Source organism: Aplidium turbinatum, chromosome 17 (assembly GCF_918807975.1).
Source record: "Aplidium turbinatum chromosome 17, kaAplTurb1.1, whole genome shotgun sequence".
Taxonomy (NCBI): Eukaryota; Metazoa; Chordata; class Ascidiacea; order Aplousobranchia; family Polyclinidae; genus Aplidium; species Aplidium turbinatum.
Window position 1 is genome coordinate 1,381,561 of NC_137488.1, and position 19,715 is coordinate 1,401,275.

At 38.9% G+C, this 19,715-nt stretch overlaps 2 protein-coding genes and 1 long non-coding RNA gene across 3 annotated transcripts in view; all 3 read right to left on the reverse strand.

Annotated features, from left to right (window-relative positions):
- Positions 1-1,997, reverse strand: part of LOC145786831 (transport and Golgi organization protein 6 homolog) — a 67,278-nt gene extending 65,281 nt beyond the window's left edge. The window contains exon 1 of the mRNA XM_082598572.1: positions 1,904-1,997. Coding sequence (XP_082454698.1) covers positions 1,904-1,997 — 94 coding nt within the window. The remainder of the gene's footprint in view (positions 1-1,903) is intronic.
- Positions 1,998-9,084: 7,087 nt separating this feature from the next.
- Positions 9,085-10,356, reverse strand: LOC145786832 (uncharacterized). Its single transcript, XM_082598573.1, has 2 exons — positions 10,143-10,356; positions 9,085-9,977 (listed from the first exon to the last, which is right to left on the reverse strand). The coding sequence occupies exons 1-2, from the start codon at positions 10,354-10,356 to the stop codon at positions 9,085-9,087; spliced, it is 1,107 nt and encodes a 368-aa protein (XP_082454699.1).
- A 1,538-nt stretch (positions 10,357-11,894) lies between these two features.
- On the reverse strand, positions 11,895-13,372 carry LOC145787002 (uncharacterized). The gene is made up of 3 exons (XR_014291337.1): positions 13,270-13,372; positions 12,926-13,044; positions 11,895-11,950 (listed from the first exon to the last, which is right to left on the reverse strand). It is a non-coding gene; the product is annotated as an uncharacterized LOC145787002 (long non-coding RNA).
- Between the last annotated feature and the right edge of the window lie 6,343 nt (positions 13,373-19,715).

The window sequence follows — 19,715 nt, forward strand, 5'->3', positions numbered from 1 at the left end:
CTTATTAAAATCACTCAAGATTAGAAGCCATCATCTCAACACTTCAACAATCAAGACAACTTTTCACTTTCATTTTATTACACTGAAGAGATTGGAAGATCGCTTTGTGTAGAGCTACAGTACATACACTTGAGAGGTTACTGATATTTTTTTATTCACTATGTGACTTTGGACTGTAATTGTTCAAGAAATGTTGCAAATCATCTGTTCATAATTTCATACAAACCACAAACAACAGTTGACCCATGCCATGTTGAATGACAATATGAACTGTGAAAGTATGATCCAGATAAAAGCATTTAGTTTAGTTCTTCCATAAATTAAAGGCAGATGTATTAAAACCTGGCTTCATGCTGAGTGCTGACAATCACGCATTTTACAGATATATAATATACAGATTTTACAGATTACGTTGTACTGCTGCATTTATTAAGGAAACGTATTAAGTGTTCTGCAACCACAATTTAGTAAGCAAATAATTTTTATGACTCTATACGTTGACACCATTAAAACAACAGACAATACTATTTTTGACATTCAATACTTCACAAATTGTTAACAAACTCCCATTTGTCCATGAAAAAAATTCTACAAATTTATACAATTTATAAAAGTGTCTGATAAAACCTTTCTATTTCTGTACACCAACCCAACAAACTGTCCACTTGAAGCGGTTGACTGTCTTGCATATCATTAGTAGCCTTTAGCAGGGTTTCCCAAACTTTTTTGGGCCACAGACCACTATTTGTGAATCTGTTTATTCGCGGACTCCCAATCCAAAGGTAAAAATGAATAAAACCAAATTTTGTTTATTCAACAAACTGACAACATCAATGGAACGGATGGTATTGCTTCTTATTGCATACGGTAAGTCATCAATCAATTCTCGGAGTTATTTGTGAAAGGCAAACTCGGAAGTCAGGGTCCACGGAAAGTCTGGGCCTGTATTTTGTCTTCATGTTGGTAAGAGCTAAAAATGCTGTCTCACACATATACAGTAGGTCGTGACATATACATAAGGCAATAAAATTTTAGTTGCCTTTTGCGATAGCAATGGGTATTTCTCCACAACACTCAACCAGAAAGATGCAATAGCTGCTTGATTGAAGCAAAGCATTAAAGTTCGATCAGATGACAATTTGGCTAATTCTTCTTGTTCGAGTCCTGACAGATCAGTCTTTGTAACAACAAATGGGTTTAAAATTCAGTCAAAATCCTCATATGTCTCTTTTAAAAAGCATTTCTTGAAATGTGCAGAAAGCAATTCCAAATGTTGTGTAACGTCAGAGAAAATCAACTCTGTATCAATTAAGGAAATCATTTCAGTTGTAAAGAACTGCGGCAATTATCTTTGACAGGGTACATACTCTACAACGTAAATGTGTGACTTTTAATTTCTTGACATATCGCCACGGAGCACCTGTGCAATCGTCGCGGACCACCAATGGTCCGCGGACAACAGTTTGGGAAACCCTGGCCTATAGTATAAGCCTTGTTAACCACTTAACAGTTCACCAGCCTTATCTTTTAATCATAAATGGATTTCATTACTTATGCATCATGCTCCTAGCCTGGTTTGATTTCATCAGATCAAAATATGGGGAAATGGTTTCATGTGCTTTCAATATTTTCACCTAAGCTTAAAGCTAGCCATAGGCCACTGACATAACCAGCCAGTTAATTTTGAGAAAATGGTTAAAAAAATTATAAAAGTTGTATTTACATGAAAAGCATATTTTGGAGATCAACACAAACTTCTGCAGCCAATCACCCTGTTACCTTTCTTTACAGATATGCATAAGTAAATAAATGGCATAAAAATTGCAACATTTTTAATTGAATTTATATATAGTTTCTTCAGTCTCATAGTGTCCTAAAATTAAAAATAAATTAAGCAACCTACCTTCCCAGTTGGAACTCAAAGCATCGTGAAATCCTTTCAAACAATCCAATATACAGGTATCTTTTTTCAAATCACATTTTTGTTCGTATTCCATATTCAAGCAAAAACTGCACAGCACAATATCTTTCACATCACAAGTGCAAGAAGTCCATCTGTTCTACAAATCAATAACACATTTCGAAACAACTAAGATTTGATACATGACATGAAAGTTGTGCACTCTATCTAAAACAGTTGTGCACATCTAAAACACGACCAGTAATTAGGTATAGTTACGTCAGTGCTGACATGTCAACATCGCTGTCTATTTGTTCCCCCTTCTATTTTTACTTTTTGTTTTGAGCTGTTTAAATAGTATAAGATGTCATTTTTTTGTTTTTTTCATCTCTTTAAAAGCAATCTTTGCTAAGAAGGGTATCAAGTGATCTAATAAAATAATAATAAAAGTTACAGATTGGATTGATTCCTCCATAATCATTTCAACATGTTCTGGGATGTTTTGCTTTGGAATTGGTTTTATCTGCAGCATGGTCTGTCGCAATTCGGTGCAGTAACTGATTAGGTGATATTCTCATTTAGAGATGAACTATTTCAGAGAAAACCTATTCGAGTGCAGACGTTTTTGGAAACCAACAATGGCTTCTGTTTGTTTAGAGCAGGGATTTTCAACCTGGGGTTCACGAGACGCCTGAAAATCCAGTGTATTGCTTTCAATCATTTTTTTGTATAAAAGAATAAGCTTTCAGACGTTGCAAACGTTTGACCCAGGGATATCTAAAGAAGGGGATACGAAGGCTCACAGCATAGTTTTTTTTTCGGTCATTGACCGATTTTTTAGCAAAACCTCCGAAAAAAATAATCAATTTGGTCAAAGTGTCCGTAAAAATATATGGTCAATTCGGTCAAAATGTCCGAAAAAAAAACAACGTGTCTCAGAGAAACTTAATGTTGTAGCTAGTCAGGAAGTGCAAATTTTGGTTTGTATCAGCTACTTGAAAGGAAATATTTTCATCAGAAAATATAAACCGAAATAAATAAACAATGACCGAATTTTTCCAAGTCATTTTGGACAAATGACCGAAAAGTCTCAGCAAAAAAAAACCAGCTCACAGCGATCGCCTTATTTTCATGACACTACCAAGGCAGTAGTTTGTAGCGTGTTAAACATGCGGTTCTTTATAAAATTGCAGAAATTTTTTTAGTGCAGCTAGTAGTCAGCTACACAAGACTGTTAGCAAATGTTACGCAGAATATATTTAAAGAATACTTCTTTGGAAAGGATTTTCAACTGAAGTCGCCTACACCCTTTGCTCTTTCTTCAAATGTTGTGTATAAATTTAGTTGTTTGCGTGATGCAAACCAGACATACATTGGTATGTCAACCAGACATTTGTTGACAAGGGCCGGGGAGCACTTAAACCCAAACTTAACAACCAAAAGTGCAATTAAAGAGCACATCGCCTCTTGTGAAACGTGCAGTGACAATGTCTCGATCGACCAATTTAAAATCATCTCTTGAGGCAGATCTGAATTTCAGAATCAGATCATGGAAGCCTTCAGAATCAAACGTTAATAATCCGTCTCTCAACCGGCAGTTATTCACCTGTGGCTCATCGTTCCTCTTGTGTGTGTTCAAATTGTTTGTCAAATGCCCGTAATTTACACCTCATGTGATCTGTTTCCACCGTATAATTTACTTGTAATCATTCCTGTGTCGTTCAGTTTGTGTTTTTCAGTCTGGAGTGTCGTCATACAGTTACAGTTATAATGCAGGGTTCGATCTTAGCGGTAGTCCGCTAGCCAATGGCTAGTGAAAATTTGAGCGGACTAGTAGAAATTTTGCAGTACTAGTCCGATTGGCTAGTGAAAATATTTGGTTTACAAAATGGCGATCGGCGATACTGCAAACAAAGAAGGCGGCAAAGTCGGTCGACTGAGCACGTGACTACTATTTTCTCGCATTTTCGCTAGACACGACGCGTGGTAGTAGTCAGACTCAGCACAGAGAAGTCAGCATCCCAGCAAGCAGCAGTTAGCGAAATTAACGTTTTTTTGTTGATATATTGTGATCAAATGCTGATTCAACGTTACTACATAGTGTCTAACGCTTAGTGTTAGCTGGGTAGTTATCGCTATTGAGGCTTCTTTGGATTGCTACCTTGTCGTAGTTGAAGAGCTCGTGTGCCTCCGTGACCTAGAAGGTGTTTTTGTGCGTATTGTTGCTCTCTTGTGCGTACTGAAATCTGAAAGCCTTTAGTTAGTTTCAGTCTAAGCTAAAACACTTATCTTAATATGTCATCAGACAAGTGAAAAGTCAGTAAACTGGTTGGACTAGTGAAAAATCGTGCGGGCTAGTGAAAACGGGGAACAACTAGTCCGGTGGGCTAGTGAAAAAGTTAAGATCGACCCCTGTAATGCAAAGTCAAATTTACCTTACAATTTTTATTTTATTTATATTGCAGATATGTAATTCCTGATGAGGACACATGTACGTGTCGAAAACGTTTGAGTTTATTTTAATTATGTTATATTTGATTATTTGTGTATATAATTCTGTATATAGGCCTACATGTAATACATCATGTTTAACCCGCTGAAGTTACTTTGTTTTATTTCTCTATGGTTCAACAAAGCAAACTCTCTACCAAAGCTTTATTCTTTGGAAAGACAGTTGAAAAGTTACCAGTAAGCTGTTTTTCTTAACAAAGCCTTCGCAGTAGGCTAGATGTAAAGAAAGTATACAGGTAGTTGAATTAACTGTTAATTTTGTTTTAAATTAAGTTTAACTTGTTAATTATTAGGCTGTGTAATAATAGCCACTGCGAAATTATTAACAAGTATGTATAATAACTATGAACATGCAGTGAATCACTGAATAGCCAGGCCTGATGCTAATAGTACAATGCAGGTTTTCATAACAAGATTTATTAAACTACTATCCGTGCCAATTGTCATTTTACGATAAACAAAGATTATTTACGATAAACAGAAGCCCTTCTATTGTCAGACCTAATAAAAGCCATCGTATTCCCTTCTTTAAATATCCCTGGTTTGACCATTTTGTCAGAAGATCCAAGACAGTTTGCAAGGCTTCATCTATAAAAGCTTGGGTTAGGGTTAAAAAAGTGTGAAACTAAGGCAGTGGCTATTTAACCGGCGGTCTTTAAATCTGAAACACTATTTGACCGTCATTACGTCTTTGTACAGTCACTTTTTTTCTTTTTCTCTTTCAAAGCAAAAGACGAGAAGCGCGTATATAAGTTCTGAATCCAACCATTTTATTCAACTCGTTACATGGCGCGTGTGGTACGTCGCCGCTTCCTATTCTAGAGGGACTGAGTTCGATACTACCCGGAAGCGTTCTTTTTTTTAACTGAATTTTGACCCGAAGTGCATTTTTGTAGTCAATTTTTAATTTGAGTTGCATTACATTTACATACCATTACCATTTTTTTTAAAAGAAGCATTGTATATAACTAACTTGTTGAGAGCAAAAATGTATTGCTTCGTTCGGCAAACACGGTCACATCAATCAATCATTTTATTTTTCGTCATTAACGTGTCCGGGACGAAAAAGATACTAACTACAAAAATCGATATAGACCTACCAGCACGTTAATGAACGGGAAAAGGTGGCAAAACCTTGAAAGGTTTAAAACGTGCTTGAATGAAAAATTATGTAGTACCTAGGCTATAGTTAGCACGGCCACAAACGGAAAATTACCCAGAGAAATTCTCAAATTCCAGCAAATTAAAAAAACTCTAACTTTATTACTCACATTTGAAAAGACCTATAAAAATGAGCTGTAGACAACTCAAATTAAAAATTGACTACAAAAATGCACTTCGGGTCAAAATTTAGTTAAAAAAAAAATATAAAAAAAAGGAGTGCTTCCGAGAAGTATCGAACTCAGTCCCTCTAGAATAGGAAGCGGCGACGTACCACACGTGCCACGTAATGAGTTGAATAAAATGGTTGGATTTAGAACTTACATACGCGCTTCTCGTCTTTTGCTTTGAAAGAGAAAAAGAAAAAAAGTGGCTGCATAGTGACGTCATGACCGGTCAAATAGTGTTTCAGATTCAAAGACCGGCGCCGGTCAAATAGCCACTGCCTTAAACTAATCCTCTTCTTGGACTTCTAAAAGAAGCCTCAAAGTTGTTCTTCTCCACAATGGTAATATAAAACCACCTGTTCTTGTAGTACACCCTTGCATTCAAAGGATTCTTACAAAATTTTGAAATCCTCCTCAGTGCAGTCAATGCAATAGGAACACTGATGGAGACCTTACAATCATCGACATTTAAAAAGGAACACAGGGAGATTTCACAAAACACAAAACGCTTTCTCTGTCTATGAGATAGTCGTATTACTGCGAATACTATGTCAGAAGAGACTGGCCAGCAAGAGACTCATACATTCCAGGGAATGCAAATATGAACAGTGTCTCTTTAGTTGATCCATAGATGTATTATTACCACCACTTCATGGTAAATTTGGGCTTAATGAAGAATTTTGTTTAACTGGGAAATACCAGTTCCAATGGGTTTGCATTTCTTTGCAACAAGTTTTCCGAAATGAGCAATACAAAAATGAAAAAAGGCATCTTTGTTGGCCCAGAAATTCAAGTTTTAAAAAATTCAAATGTTAAAAAAGCGCTAACTGCGTGCTTGGAAAGCATTTGAGTGGCTGTGTACAGATTTTTTTGGAAACAGAATGTCACCTTTGTGGAGGGAGTTGAAAACTCACTTGATGCTTACAAAGATATGGGATGTGGCATGTCTTTTTAAAGATACATGTTCTTCCTCACATACGGTACCATATAGATTTTCTTCAAGCATAACGTTTGACTTCAATATATCAGGCATGGCATATTGAAGCAACCAAACCAACGCAACCAAACCAACCATATGCATCAGTTCTTTGCAATTTGTTTTATTGCTGCCGCCTTCATGTGTTGATTATGCATGTGCAACTTGACGTTTCGCAAAAAGATACAGAACTGACATATTACTATTAGAGTTAGACCTGCAGGAGGTGCGGTTGCAGTATCACTATCACACTATCACTATCAGTCTATCATCAGAATCAGATCATTCATCATCCATTCCAGCATGCGCCCTTCAGCGCATATTGAGCAGAGTTGCCAGGCGGCCAACTGAGGAAATAGCCAAACTACTTTCAAATCAATGGGATGGAAGGAACTTAATGGAGTGGAAGGTCTGCGCGTCATGGATGATGAAACTAAAGACTGGCTGCTCTCTAGCAGCCTTCCAGTGTAGTCCGGGAGCATCGTGAATCTGGGGTGGTAAAAGGATAGACCCTCGGCCCCAGAAGCTCAGACGACGACGACGACGAATTCAATTATTCCAAAATATAGCCCAGCATTAATTACAAAATATAGTCAAGCCTTAGCCAGGCATGGAGGAATCATTTTAAAAGTAGGTGGGCCCAGAGGAGCAGCAATCAAAGTCAATCCAGTTCTGTTTGCGAAGCTCCCCAGACCCCCCCCCCCCCCCCCCATTGCATTGTTGCAGTACCAATGCTTCAGTTCAGTTGTTTTTATTTCTGACCATCATATCAAAAACAATACACGTCAACATAGCAAAGGTCGAGAAAAAGGTAGAAGCGACAAAACGCAAACGTTAAAACGTGCTTGTGACCAAAGTAAATTATTGAGTTGAAAAAAAATTCGCACGGTCGCAACACCTTCAGAAAAATTTAAGATGTAGGCTAGCCTAAAGTGAAAATAAAAAAAAGAAAATATTACAAAAAAAAATAAAAAAACATAAATTTAGGTTACCCGTATAGCTTTATGAGCCCACATAGCTTTAGCTGATATATTTAAGATTTGTATGGACAGTTGCTATGAAGATCTGCCATGGTGCGTTATCAAGAGTGCTGATGGTCGTGAGGGGAACACGTCTTGATGCGTTTAGCTCATAACAAAGAAGAGCAAGGCAGGCAAAAAAACCTCACAAAGAAAGCCTACCACGGGCAAAGCCATTTCAACCGCAACGCACCATGCCTTGCACGAATCACAAAATAGATAGGCCATAACTTGACGACATGAAAATAATGATAAAAACAAATAAAATAAACTAGCAAAAGCAACATCATCATCTTCCGGAAATCCAATTATATCCAGGAAAGTTATGTCTTCTTCTTCATCGTGTGTCTCACGGCCGTAGCCCAGAGCATCACGCAGGCTCTTGCTCTATCGTTGAAATCGGCAAAATCCTGTGCAGAGCACCTTAATTGTGTTGTGTTGTTCTGACACAAATCGTCAGCATATATGAAGCTTCTTGTACCAGGATGGATTGATTGGTCGTTTGTATAAATTAGGGAAAGTAGATTACCGGGATTGTTAACTACATCCGCTTTTTCGTTCATCCGCAACATTAGAAGGGTAATTTTTTATTTTATTTACAAAATAATGTATTTTTTATGGGTTATATAAAAAGAGTGAAGTTGGTTTTGAAGTAATTTAAAGTTTTTAGTTGAAAGCAAGCCAGCAGCAAAGCGTGAAAAAAATGTCAAATTGGCAATTTACCCTTCTAATGTTGGCGGAACAACGGAGTTGCTCGTCCCGGTAATCTAGTATAAATCACAGTGTAGATTCAAACGATCTGTTATAGCCTGATGCTGCGGGTTCTTTTTGGCAATATCAAATTACACTAGCTTTTGGAACACAGTTCCCTAGTCATGTGCTATGACGAATTTCACACAGTTCCCTTCGTCATAGCACATGACTAGGAAACTGTGTTCCGAAAGCTAGTGTAATTTGATATTGCCAAAAAAAACCGCAGCATCAGGCTATAACAGATCGTTTGAATCTACACTGTGAAGTAAGCAACGATCATGCTGCTAAAAGCGAAACTCATTCAACTACCTAGTATAAATGTTGTACAAGATGGGGGCTAAAACACTCCCTTGTGGTAGACCATTTTTCTGCTGTCTCCACCTGCTATTTTTACCACAAAAATAAACATAGAAACGGCGATTGCTAAGCAATGATTGTATCAGCTTAGTGAATCGAAAGTTCTCGGTGATATTGAGGATCTTTGATATAAGGAGACGATGGTTAACAATGTCATACGGTACTCTGCAGATAGATCTACAAAGACAGCTCCAGTGACAAAACCCTCTTCAAACCCATTCTCTATGTGCTGTGTTAGATTCAAGAGTTGTGCTGTGTTAGATTCAAGAGTTGTCCTGTGCAGGATTTACCAGGTCGGAAACTTGCTTGTTCATTAATGAGTTGGTCTTCTATGAGAGGTTGCAATCGGTTTAATATCAGCCTTTCAAACAACTTGAACAAATGACACAGCAAAGATATAGGACAAAAGCTTTTAGGGTCAGTTGGGTCTTTTCCTGATTTCAACAATGTAATGATTTTGGCTTTTCTCCATAGCTTAGAAATTTGGTAAGAGCTGAGGCAGTTGTTGTAAAACTTTAGCAGCCATCCGAGAGCGATTGAACCAAAATGTTTAATTTGTTTAGTCCGAATTCCATCTAATCCAGCAGATTTATCTTGTTTCAGAAATTCAATGCCCTTCTTCAGTTCTTCAATTGAGAAAGGAGATGTTAGACGAGGGTTGCGTTCATTTTGAGGTCTTATTAGCCGGGGTTTAGACTGCTTTTTTATGTTATTTTTGCTTTTGCCATTTAGAAGGAGTTGATGGGCAATTTGATTGGCAGATAGGCCTACAGTGTAGTGGTGGTCTGGTTTAGTGTAGTCGGCCGACAGCAATTTGATTGTTTTCCAGGCTTTCCGACTGCTATGAAACAGATCTGTGGATTCGATCATATCTTGCCACATTCTTCTCTTTTCGCTGGCGATAGCTGCCATCACGTTTTCTCCTGCTTCAACTGTAGAGTGAGAGAAAGGATCTGATTGGAACTTTTCTTTATAGTCTTCATAGAGGTCTGCTGAGTCTGAGTTCAGACCAGGGATGTAACATGTCCTACTGCCTCTAGGAATGTTTTTTCTTGACGCTCTTCGTACAACTTCTATGAAGTAAGGGTATTTATTTGATGACGTGTGTAAATTGGCGATGTGGAAGTCCAGATCTGAAGTAAATCCCTTCCAGTTAGCTTTTCGAAAGTTGTATCATCGTTGATATGGGACATCCTTTGGAGTAACAACTGCTTTGATTCGGAGGCGGATTGGGCGATGTTGAGTATGTGGGATTGGATCCAATATGTGCTTCACACAGCCCATACTGATGGAGTCACTTGCAAAGATGAGGTCCGGGTTTGAGCCTCGTTTCCATCTTCCGCCGTTAAAGGAGGGGGGCAACTTGAGGTCATGTATGAGGTGCAAGTTATTATCGTCAGCCCATTTTTCAACAGCTTCTCCATCCTTAATGGTGTTTCTATAGCCCCAGCTCGAGCTGTGGCTGTTGAAATCACCAATAAACAAGCCAGGCGCACTGCCATTTTGCACCATCAGATCGTTTGGTATGAAGGGTTCATTTGGGGGCTTATAGACAGATGTTACGTCTATTCCATCGAAGTTATGTCTTAAAGATGTCAAGCGTGCTTTGTTGTAAAGTTGCGTGGATAAAGCGATAATTTTAGACCCCAGTCAGCTAAACTCGTCACCTCCACACCGATCCAACGTTACCAAACGTTGAATTAATGCAAAAATGACAAGCATCGCTACCTGGGATGTAGTAGTAGCATGTCACAGTAGGCTAATATGAGAAATTTTGGTTACCGTATGTTTTACACGTTAAACTAAAATAAAAGTAAAAAAAATCCAATTCGGCATATTAGCCTACGTAGAAAAAATTGCTGACAAACAAACAGACAATAACATGACGATCCAGTCCAACCCATTGATATAAGAAACAACTGGTTGGAGCACATGGCCATTGGCCACCGGCCACCGCTTCACCGAAAGATGCTTGCTTAAATTCGTTTATAGCCTACATTGTGTTGGTCACAGCGGTAAACCATAATCTCTTCGTGGGAAAATTGTAACATAAGATTCCCGAATCCGTTCGTCTGTATGTATCGACCGAGAAAGAACCCAGTAAACATTGATTGTTGGGGCAACATTGGCAAGAAGTTGGCCGCAACATTGGCAAAATGCAGACGCCAACATTGGCAAGATGTTTTATGCACCATTTGGATGCATCTGGCCAGCGTTGGCGTCTGCATCTTGCCACCGTTGGCTTCTGCATCTTGCCAACATTGGATTATGCATCTTGCCAACGCTGGCTTCTGCATCTTGCCAACATTGGATTCTGCATCTTGCCAACGGTGGCAAAATGTTTTATGCACCATTTGGATGCATCTGGCCAGCGTTGGCGTCTGCATCTTGCCAACGCTGGCTTCTGCATCTTGCCAACGTTGGCTTCTGCATCTAGCCAACATTGGCTTCTGCACCTTGCCAACGTTGGCAAAATGTTTTATGCACCATTTGGATGCATCTGGCCAGCGTTGGCGTATGCATCTTGCCACCGTTGGCGTCTGCATCTAGCCAACGTCGACTTCTGCATCTAGCCAACGTTGGCTTCTGTATCTTGCCAACGTTGGCAAAATGTTTTATGCACCATTTTGCTTCATCTTGCCAACGTTGGCATCTGCATCTGGCCAACGTTGGCAAGATGGCTTGTGCACCATTTTGCTTCATCTGGCGCCTAAATTCTGGTTGACTTTTATGCACCATGATGCTGCTTCATCTGATCTATTGACTATTGTGATGCCCGCGCTTTGACCAAGGTTGGCCATGCGAAGCAAGCTGGTGCATAAAACATCTGAACAGCATTGGCATCTACATTTGCCAAACGTCTCTGTACTTAAACCTCGCTCATCACCAAAAGTTTATTGTTGAACCTAGCTAATCCTTGGGCGAAAGAACAGCAGCAACACGGATTTATAAGCAACACTTCTCCCTTTGTGACAAAGCAAAGTAACAGCCGAGCTTCGTATATTTTCACATTTATTAGAAACAAGCCACATCAAATCGTATTGATAGATGGAGATTCATTGCACATCAGCAGCTTTTTCTTGTGTATCTTTATCATTGTGAATTCCTGCGAATGAAACAAAAATATTTAATTCAAGAGAGCTGTTTGGCAACAGTGTAGGAATCATAGGCGTAGTCAGGGGGGCAAAAGGGGCCATGCCCCCCAAATTTTTAAACTTTGGATTCCGAAGTTGAGCCCTTTGTTGAAAATGCAATAAAGTTTGTAGAAATTTATATCGTTTTCCAAGACATCTGGCTATTAACACCCCCAAGGACTTGTTTTAGACACACAGAAAGACACCAATAAATTTTCCAAATCGTAAATCGCCCAAAATTTACGCGATTTACATTTCTTTGAACTACTTTATGGAAGCAATTTCAGAATGGCTTACTCTGTTGGGCTTTTGTGTAGTTATTGAGTTTTTGTTTAGCTGTGTTTTTGGTGTTCTCTAATTTAGCCGCAGTTTTTGCCAGTTAGTGTGTAAGAGCTATCTTTAATAAGTTAATAGCTGTTTATCTGCTAATAAACTTCATACAAATATTACCCTAAAAGTGTTTTCAGAAAGCGCTATAATCTATTATTTGAGTGTATTTTTTCAAAAATTTTCCGGGGGAGCATGCCCCCGGACCCCCTTAGAATACGCGTGCTTTCGGCACGCTCTAACCCCGCTACCAGTTTTATTGCTTCAACCCACCAGGATACGCCACTGCATATCAAGTGGCGATGGCTTTAAATCAAACACTTTGTTGTTCTCTTCAATTCATCAAATATTTGGCCCCCCCCCCAAAACATTTTTCTGGCTACGCCACTGTGTAGGATTTTGATCAGTTGTCGTTCAGGACACTACGAAGTTAATTGACAATTTGCAATATCAATGTAATATCCCTCTCTCCAACGTGCGTGACAAAAAACTTATCATTCGATTCTGCGCCACGCAGAGCAATAATCAAGTTCCAATACATTCTAATTGCGTGTACAGTAGTTATTCAACAACTAAAGCAACACATGCGCTGTTGTCTTTCAAACATATAACAAGCTCACCAAAAGTTAGTTTTTGCCGTTTTCAGCCACCTTGCCTGTCTTTCCAATTTCGAAATCACTCTGAAACTCTTCATCAATTTGCTGCACGGCAGCAGCTTTGTCGTGCGCCATCACCATGTCTAATCATGAAAGTAAAAAAAGAAGTGTTAAATCAGTATATAAATGCCGACATAGCCTACTAACCACCATGTTCGTTGTTCACATCAATGCGAATACACCACTAAAACATTTTCATACATTACTCAATACTCTTCACAATTACATCATACATTAATCAATAGAACAAAATGGCATAGTTATGACATAATCATTTAGTCGTAGTAAAAACATTTATCCGTACTCACCAAGAACAATCTTTTTCAGATTCTTTTTTAAACAATCAAACGAGTGCTTAGACTTCACGATGTTTTTTTTTCTTTCTTTGTTCTCGACATGACTTGAACTGTGTTGTGTTCGATAATAATAGTTGGAATAAGTCCACTGATACAATCGCTTGCATTTTTGCCAACAGCTTAACTTAAATTTGCCACCTGCAAAATGTAAATCGAATGTAATGACAGGGGTTTCATCCATCATATTAAAAAGCTTCAGCACTTGTTACAGAAATTTTCGACTGTTACAAATGACAGCCAACGTTTAAAGTTTATTTTGGGATTCCAGTCGTCTGTTTTGTTGCGTATGTCGGTCGCAGTGTAGGCTACTGTAGGCTATGTTGTCGAAATGGGCGCAAAATAAAACATGTTATTATTATTATTATTCAGTTGACGGCAATGAAAACTACATTTGCAAATACTCTACAACCATCACAGACCTATCCACACGACATAAAAATACAAACACATTCAAGCAGTCAGGCAAACACTGCCGGAGCAGCAAAATCAAAGATTGAGCAGAACCTTACACATGTTGTGGGACATCACAAGCTCTGCTACTTTGCTGATATCTTCTTAGCAATCATCTAGAAGCACTGACACTAAATTTGTCACGAGAATATTTCGTATGAAAGTTTTCCATTGGTCATTGAGTTTTATAACTTTCTCTAAATTGAGTTTTATAACTTTCTTTAAATTGTGTAAACGTGGCCTAGTGACAAAAACGACTTTACACAATTATGTCAGGTTCAATGAATAAAAGACATTCACTTACCAGGTTTTCATAAACATTGTCGTAAGTCATTCCTATAGTTTCATTTTGATCATTTCTAAAACTTCTTTCGGCCGTAATAGGCCTATCTCAATTGAATTCGATTTTTTATATTTTCGATGCAAGAAGCGAAAATTCCTCTTAGCGCTGTTCACATAAGCATTGTGCTTTCGGCTCTCCACGTAATTGTGTATTGAGCACAACCGCCATGCTTGAACAGTCGAAGTGAATCGAGTGACGTCATAATCCCTTTAGCAAAGGATTACGTCATGGCCTTTGTCTTCCTTCATAAAAAAACCAAGTTCTTCTGCTAAATTGCATCTCCTCACGTTGATATAACACATCGCCGCATTCTAAAGCTTTGTTGCCTCTTTCACTTCAACGCGTCATATTGCCCAGTCAAAGTTTAAGTAGTGACGTCATAATGGAGTTTTCACAACAATTATTGTGCCTGCAGTATTGTTCTATGCACCGCGAGAGGAGAAAAAACGATTCGCCGGATCGTTGAAAGTAAAAGTAGCGATCGTTTTGTGAAATCTCGCTTCAAGAAATTGAGGAGAGATTTCGACGCAACATGACTGCTCCTGAAGCTGACCTATTGTGCAAGCTTTGCTACATTTAAAGTAAAGACGCCCCTTTGTTGGCGACACGAGAATCTCACCCATGTGGTCAAAATCAGACAGTGAGCGAGACGGCTCTCAGAACAAAATCAACAAGTGATACTGCATCAATCGATTTTTTTTACATTGATTCAGCGTCTGCAGACAGGTCAGCAGCGCGGCGGCAGTGCAGCCGCAACTCAATGATTACATGATCACCACAATCATGCTGCTGTGTCGAGCGCTACTAAACATCAACAAGTGAATTCGATTACGCTTACAAGTTGTTTTAAATTTTCTTGAACTGCACGCAAATTTTGAGGTTAGTCCTGAAAAAATGTTTTCAAAAATATTACAACACATTTTATTATAGTTAAACATGAAAATTAAAAAAGCTTTTGTTGAACACAAGAAAAAAATGAAGACCTGGCAACCTGAATTAGCAACCACGTTTTTAAGTTTATCGCTTGTTAGCTACCTTACCAACGTCTGCAGACGTTGAATCAATGTAAAAAGAACGGATTATGCTAGTTGGGTGTTGGAGGCGCCAAAGCCTAAACTTTCTGGAAGTGTTCTCTGAATCACAAGACATTTATTGCACTAAATTATCTGAAGCAATTGAATATGAACAAACGATTTTTATCATGGCGTTGTGGGTACAAGAATACGGTATGCGAAAGAAACTGTGTTTTTCCACTAAACCACATGAGTCATTTAGTTAAAGAGTCATTTTATTGTTGGCTATTAATATTTTCAAAGAATAAATCCAGTGAAGCTGAAATGAAGTAGCCAACGTTGCAATTGTTTATTTTGTAGAAACGCGTAGGGCAAATGGAAACTTAAACTGTTTCAGTATCAAGCACGTTATCGCGTTCGCGTTTCTGTTGCTCCTACCTTTTTCTAGACCCCTGCTCCGTTTGACATAAACAAACTTGGCAAACTGTTGGCTACACTTCTGACCAACGCTGGTCTTAAATATTCATAGTATACTTGTACGGTATCAGAAAATAATAACAGCATTGATAGCCGATTATAAAAATGTAAAATTGTAGCAAAATCATGGTACGGTATACGTTTGCATAATTTTAAAGAAAACACCGAAATTGTTATGAATTGGCACAACGCTGGCAATGCTTCTGACCGATGTTAGCCAACCACATAACTATGTTTTGAAGCAATACCACATGAAAAGAGGTTTGTGTTATTAATTTTAAAGATTAAAACAAATAAACCTGAAATAAAATCTTTGAGACCTTTTTGAACGCATGATAAGAAATAAGTTATTGAAATTGATGGCGTATTGTTGGCAACATGTTGGACATAATTGCCAATCTTGTGCCCTCACATCCAGCATATAGCCGACATTGCAATTGTTTGTTTTGTGGAAACGTGTAGGGCAAATGGAAACTTTAAACTGTTTGGGTATCAAGCACGTTATCGCGTTCGCGTTTTGTTGCTCCAGCCTTTTTCTAGACCTCTGCTCAGTTTGGCATAAACAAACTAAAATGAAACTACCTTGTTGGCAAACTGTTGGCTACCCTTCTGACCAACGCTGGTCTTAAGTATTCATAGTATACTCGTACGGTATCAGAAAATAATAACAGCATTGATAGCCTATTATTAAAATGTAAAATTGTAGCAAAATGATGGTATACATTTGCATAATTTTAAAGAAAACACCGAAATTGTTATGAATTGGCACAACGCTGGCAATGCTTCTGACCGATGTCAGCCAATCACACAACTGTGTTTTGAAGCAATACCACATGAAAAGAGGTTTGTGTTAGTATTTTTCAAGTTTAAAACAAATAAACCTGAAACAAAATCTTTAAGACCTTTTTGAACGCATAATAAGAAGTATTGAAATTGTTGGCGTAATGTTGGCAATGTTGGCAATATGTTGGACAAAATTGCCAGCCTTGTGCCAACATACCCAGCATATAGCCGACGCTGGCCCAGCAATCAATGTTTGCTGGGAAACACTTCTTGAAACGTCTATTTTTAAAGTGTATTCCTGTAAAATTAGCCCGCGGCTATCGAAATGACTGGTGCAATGCCTACAGTACACCTCTAAAACTGTCACTACGATACAGATTACTTGGATAAAAGACGGAGAATTTGTCCAGCTAGCGAGCACCAAATAAACCAGTTAAATGTGCGACCGACTTCCAACAAACAACTTCGAGAATGAATCAGAAAAATTTGTGATAACTCAAAGGCACGAGAGCAGTTCGTGACGCAATATTTCATGTCCAAACAGGTCTCAAACTGAAACAGGTTTAAACCGGTCTGACACGAGTCTTACGGACGATGGTGCAATTTTGGCTCATGTTTTAGGAATTTCCATGACGTAATATTCAGTAGACCCGAACGGTTTCTACATGACGTTTGACCAGGCGAACAATCGTCTGTAACATGTGTTTTCATGTTTGCGTTTCGTTCCGTCAAGCAAAAATTTACCATTTTTGTGCGCGCTTTGGCAAAAAATTTACAAAATTGCCGATAAAAAGGCCGATATAACCCTAACAGCGCCTTAGATTTTCTGATTAGCCTACGTACCGTGCCGTTACAATACCCAACAGCAAGCAATTCAGAAAATGCTTTTTTCATTTGTTTCTTTGAAAAGAAAAACGAGAACAAGGGATGTCGTGCAAATTTGTGCTTCCGTAAGCTTCCAACTTTTTAGAAATTAAAACCGAGCTGAAACCATACGGTGACATGAGTTAGAAGTTGTTTTAATTCGTATTCAGGTGAATTACGAAATAGTTTTACTGAAAAATATCATCTTCTCTTTTTTCAATTTTGACAGGGGAAGCACTGCTTCCATTGAGGATACGCCTCTACTCAAACTCTAATTGTTGAAGTGTTCTTTACGGAGGCGAGGCACGAAATATTCCTCAAGACATAGTCTTAGGGGCGTATCCTCAATGGAGGCATTGCTTGTTTGCTTCCCTTGTCAAAATTGAAAAAAGAGAAGATGGTATTTTTCAGTAAAACGGTTTCCTAATTTCTTTACCTGAATACGAATTAAAACAGCTTCTAACTCATGTCTCTAGGGTTGCAAAATTCCCGGGAATTTTCAGAGCCGAAACTTTCCATGGAAAGTTTAGAAATTAACGGGAATTTTCGGAAACTTTCAAAACAATCTTAATTTGATGTCGAAACAGGAAAATAATGGCCTTTTACTGTTTAGAATAAAAGTAGGCTACTGTGTAGGCTATAATAAAATACTTAAGAACAAACACAAGGTTTAGTTTAATAACTTCAAAAATTAAGCATCAGTCATCACCATTCTGTTATGCTACAAAGAAAAACAATACTGAGTTAGTTACAAAGTCGTTGTTCTAGTTGCTGAAGGGTTAACATCTCCTCCTGCTCGGCTTCTTCAGATGATTTGTTTGTTTGTTTGTTTGTTTATCTTTATCCTGCATTGCGGGAAAGCGGACTTGAGCGCTATGCATCGGTGTACCCTTCCGACATACACCTGACCCACGCTGCAGCCGACGGCAACATCTGTTTCCGGTTGTCTACTCTACTTATGACTTAAATTTGGTACTACCCATTACTCGAAATCGATCACTGGGTAGAGGCAATTATCGTAAAGTTTCTTGCCCAGAGAAACAACAGCAAGTGCGGGTGGCTGGAGTCGAACATGCAGGCTCTCGACTGCGAGCCCAACGCGCTAACCACTCGGCCACTGCTGCCGATGACTGTGCTGGGGCAGCGTCATCGATTTCAGGGTCAACTTCTATTTGAGTTGACTTGTCTTCACACGGCTCAAACAATGCCAAGTTTGACTTGACTAATAGTAGTTTTCCCACCCTTTCATTTGCGAACCTTGGTGTGAGTGTTCCCAAATACTGACCAACTGCGCTCAGAAGATGCTGAGGTAGGCTAAGCGGTATTTGTAGAATGACAGAAGCAATGGGAGATATGGCTTCAGAAATACACAGGCCCTTCCACGATGTAGCTGGTGAGATGTGTTGGGCTGAAGACCAAACACCGACCCCTTTCCACAAACCATCTTTGGCAAAGTTAGCCAAGCTAGCCTTGACTTTCCCTTTATCAAGTTCAAGGTGGCGTGCAAATGTGGATATCGCTTAACACGCTGTGTTAATATGCTCGTCATTTAAGTCGGGCCAACGACGCTTAGGGTCTAGCATATTTGCTGCAGTATGAATTGGTTTCATGCAAAACCCCCGTGCCCTATTGGGTTGTCTTTAGAAAATACAATCACTGATGACGGTCTTGTTAGATGAGTGATATCCTCTTCATTCGGATCTGGACGATCAGTAACACTAGCTGGTAAGAAATCCTCTTCCGTGAAAATATTCCGATTCAATGGACAAATTCCTGATACTGCCCATCCAGACAAAATATTGGATGGAGTCATTGGTTTGTTGTAGGCCGTAAAGACTGCCTCCGGAATATCCAATATAGTGAAGTGCCTACCGATATTACTTGAGGACCTCATCCAATCATCTACATATTCATTGTAAATGCTTTTAAAGGATTTAACCTATCTATCTAAAGGTTGCAGCCTGTGTGAGGTGTGAGGTTGCAGCGTCAACATGACAATTCCATTTTTTTTACCAAGACTCACGGCTTCACTTGCTACATGAGATTTGTGGTTGTCAATAATAATTAATAGCACCGGATCTTCAGGTGTAGCCTACAACGTACATATTTTATGAAGTGCTGAAGGTAATCTATCCACAACGACTCGTTTATCCAGCTAGATTGGTTGGACTTGCCTATCCACGTGGAAGGAGTTCCTTTCATCATGTGATCAAAATAACGAGCCCGAGGAAAGATCAACATAGGGGGTACGTGATTTCCAGCAGCACTGACTCCAGCTACCACCGTAACGAGCTCCCTTCTTTCGCCAGAAACAATTCCACCGACCTGTTTTTTACCAACTTTGTGGAGTGTCTGTACAGTCGTAGCCCCTGTCTCATCTACATTGTAGATTCTGTCTGGCGTAAATTTGTGTTGGTCCATTACTTTAACCAGGTTGTCAAAGAACCAACCAACCGTAACTGCATTAA

What these genes read in the sequence shown, in the direction of transcription:
- LOC145786832 (XM_082598573.1), bottom strand. Translation starts at nt 10,356, where the DNA reads ATGGTGCAAAATGGCAGTGCGCCTGGCTTGTTTATTGGTGATTTCAAC. An exon ending in CCCGGACCTCATCTTTGCAA is followed by an intron (nt 9,978 to 10,142) that starts GTGACTCCATCA and finishes GATTTACTTCAG; the next exon opens with ATCTGGACTTCCACATCGCC.